We start from the raw sequence: 2,953 nt of genomic DNA, 5'->3' as shown, positions 1-2,953 counted from the left end.
GATAAAAAAAAACATGAATTGATATGATAGCCACAACACAGCCTGAACATTCAACAGATTTTCAAACGAGCATATCATCTTTATGAAGCACTGAGATAAACTATACAAGAATAAAAAAATTGGAAATTGAACTAGAACAAAACGAATAAAACATAATTGCAAACTCCTTCTTTTTCCTAAAACTGTTCTCTCAACTAAGTCATTCATAATTATCATTTTTGGAGACCTCACATTACCAAATTATAGACACTAGAAACTCTCATCCTCACCATTAAAGTGTTTCTATGACAGAAACAAAATTTAAAACCTCATGGTTCTCATGTTTATCTCCCTTCAAAAGCTGTAACAGCATCAAAGTAACAAAGTGAGTATACAATGTGATGCATAGCATAAACAGTTAAACCTATTCAGCTAAGCTTTTGGACAGGTGAATGAAAATAACGCCCACATGTACACAAAGAACTTGCAGCTACATGCTATGGCAACATTCATCCCATCGACACACATTACACGGTACTAAGATACTTCAATGAGATATAAAGAAAATAAGGGGGAGAAGGGGGCAGTTTATAATGCTTAAGGAAACAGTTAGTACAGGAAAAACAACGGGTCTGAGAACCAGACCCATGTTAGCATGAAAATGATCCATGGTTCAACCATATAATGCACGCCATGGTTCCTTGCTTTCCCCTGATGCCTTTTTTGGATTCCAGACCACTCTGTCTTCTGAAAACTGCAGATCTGTAGTGCTAGCCAAAATCTCACCTATTGCATGAAGTATCTGGCACAATCCATAATAAATTAGCTCTTAAAGACGCACTCATTTATAGAAGGGAAAAAAAGGAAGCCAAGGAAATCTCTTTAGGTTGTTGAACAACGAAAATAGTAGAATTAAGCCAACAGTCCCCTGACACCAACCATTCTCAAAATAATAGACATTTTTTTATAGAAATCAAATTAGATCATATTCTTTAAAAGTGATAAGGAAAATTAATACCTCCTGCTGCTTGGTGGATTTATTGTCCAAATATTGACTAGCTTGTCCAATTAGAAAAAAGGTTGGTAACTGCATTACACGAACAAAGTGAAGAAAACATGCAAAAGTTTCATGTTGAATCCGCAAAGAAGATGGTGGCTCCTGGATTTTGTTAAGTAATGCCTGCATTATGTCTGTATTTTGACCAATCTTTATACCAAATATTAAAGGTTTGATTTCATCTGATCTTAGGGATTTACTGTGCCCTTTAACCTTGGATGATTCCACCAAAAATGGTACCAAAAGTGTAGGTACAAAGGAAGATTTATCTGCAGTTATTTTATTAAGAACCTCATTAAGAGCACAAGATAGTACCGGTGGCTCATAATGCTCCATAGCCACAATTGTCACCTGGATATGAAGAGTTTATCAAAATCAGATGTATTTCTAGAAGGAAGAATAAAGCACTTGAAAAACAAATTAGCACAGAAGATAATTTGTAAGGTTTAAGTTTACCATTAATATATTTAAATCTAATTGCTCAGAGTATGAACTCCAATTTTACAGAATCAATGATCAGCTGGTAAGTATTTGCAGAAAGCTAACCCCAGTAAAGAAATTTATCCAATTAAAAGAAAATACTAGAGTTCATAGTTGTCTAAGTTGAAGCATCAAATGTAATCATAGAAACACCTTGAACAAAGATCTAAAAAATCATATGCTCAAGTAAGAGTGTGAGATATAGCCCCAAGATTTTAGACAGGTGAATAAATCAGTTATAAGTGATAAATTCTATCTCCAGAAAGGAAAAAAACAAAGCTGCTGCTCAAGAGAATCCGCTCAATATCCCATTTATAAGCATTGGAATCTATTCGGAATCAGAGCGATCTACTCCAGCCATCATATAACTATTATAACAGCCAACGACCTCTATTTATACCCAAATTTCAGATGCAATCCAACATTTGAAGATGAATCAAACGGTGTTCGGAGCCCCATCTGATTGAAAAGTGATTATACATGGTAGACTAATGCAATTTCTCACAGTGCATATCAAATAAAAACCTACCCTTTTTGTAAGAAGCACAAATTTTTAATAGCCAGAAGAATACTCACCAGGACTCAATACTCAAATGGAAGTTTCATTCAATCTCTTTAATCCTAATACTGACATAGTGAGATTCTACAATTGAAGAAAAATTGAATGTGTATCTCGCAACCACTCGTTATCATTTCACTATTTCAGCCAAAAGGGTATCGTATTTTTGTGCTCATATGAACTAATCACTATCATATAACAATAATATGAGAAAATTAGGGAAAAAGGGTGGTTGAGGAGGTTGACCTTGTAAGCGCCGTGATCATCAACGAAGTGAGAAACGCTCCCAGATGCTTTGAGGTGTTTGATTCCATAAGCCTCCAAGGAGAGCTCAAAGGAGTCCTCTCTGCAACGCAAAAAGGCATCAATGAATAATGAAGAAGAACGTTAAGTTGAGTGAAAGAAAAGAAAAAAAAAGAGAGATTGAGAAGAAAACGTTACTGGCGCGTGAAGGAGGAGGAAGGCTTGGGGCGAAAAGCTTGTGAGATGGTGGAGGCGAAACCCTCTGTATCTCTGAACAAGAACACCACGATGGGAGCTACCTTCATTTCAACCTCTATTCTTTCTCTTACTACTAAGGTGGAAAATAGACTTGTGTTAATATAAGGCGTGTCATTTCGATTATTTAAGTTGTGATTGAAATGATAAATAATTAAATACATTTTATTTCATCTCACTTTATTATCTAAAAATATACTTTTGTTTTGTTTTCAATTACGGAATTCTAACGTATATTATTTTTATTTTTTCCCGTTATAATTTTATTATTTTGATTTCAATTCTCTTACACATTTACCGGCATGTTCATTCAAGTAGAGTTAGTCTCATATCCCTTAAATAATGTCTCATATTTGATCCGTAAGACATCTTGAATGAAA

At 34.7% G+C, this 2,953-nt stretch overlaps 1 protein-coding gene across 2 annotated transcripts; it reads right to left on the bottom strand.

Moving 5' to 3' along the window:
- LOC100781998 (uncharacterized) lies at nt 1-2,690 on the bottom strand. Of its 2 annotated transcripts, XM_006586603.4 has the most exons (5): nt 2,517-2,678; nt 2,322-2,421; nt 1,352-1,387; nt 998-1,066; nt 171-781 (listed from the first exon to the last, which is right to left on the bottom strand). In XM_006586603.4, the coding sequence occupies exons 1-5, from the start codon at nt 2,621-2,623 to the stop codon at nt 653-655; spliced, it is 441 nt and encodes a 146-aa protein (XP_006586666.1). In that variant the 5' UTR covers nt 2,624-2,678; the 3' UTR covers nt 171-652. The 2 variants fall into 2 exon arrangements, with proteins under 2 accessions (NP_001241187.1, XP_006586666.1); NM_001254258.3 differs by having other exon boundaries at nt 1-781; nt 998-1,387; nt 2,517-2,690.
- Nucleotides 2,691-2,953: the final 263 nt, after the last annotated feature.

This window comes from Glycine max, chromosome 9 (assembly GCF_000004515.6).
Source record: "Glycine max cultivar Williams 82 chromosome 9, Glycine_max_v4.0, whole genome shotgun sequence".
NCBI lineage: Eukaryota > Viridiplantae > Streptophyta > Magnoliopsida > Fabales > Fabaceae > Glycine > Glycine max.
This window is presented reverse-complemented; position numbering and strand designations above follow the sequence as displayed.

What these genes read in the sequence shown, in the direction of transcription:
- LOC100781998 (NM_001254258.3), bottom strand. Translation starts at nt 2,623, where the DNA reads ATGAAGGTAGCTCCCATCGTGGTGTTCTTGTTCAGAGATACAGAGGGT. An exon ending in TCCTCCTCCTTCACGCGCCA is followed by an intron (nt 2,422 to 2,516) that starts GTAACGTTTTCT and finishes TTTGCGTTGCAG; the next exon opens with AGAGGACTCCTTTGAGCTCT. An exon ending in AATCCACCAAGCAGCAGGAG is followed by an intron (nt 782 to 997) that starts GTATTAATTTTC and finishes GGATTGTGCCAG; the next exon opens with ATACTTCATGCAATAGGTGA.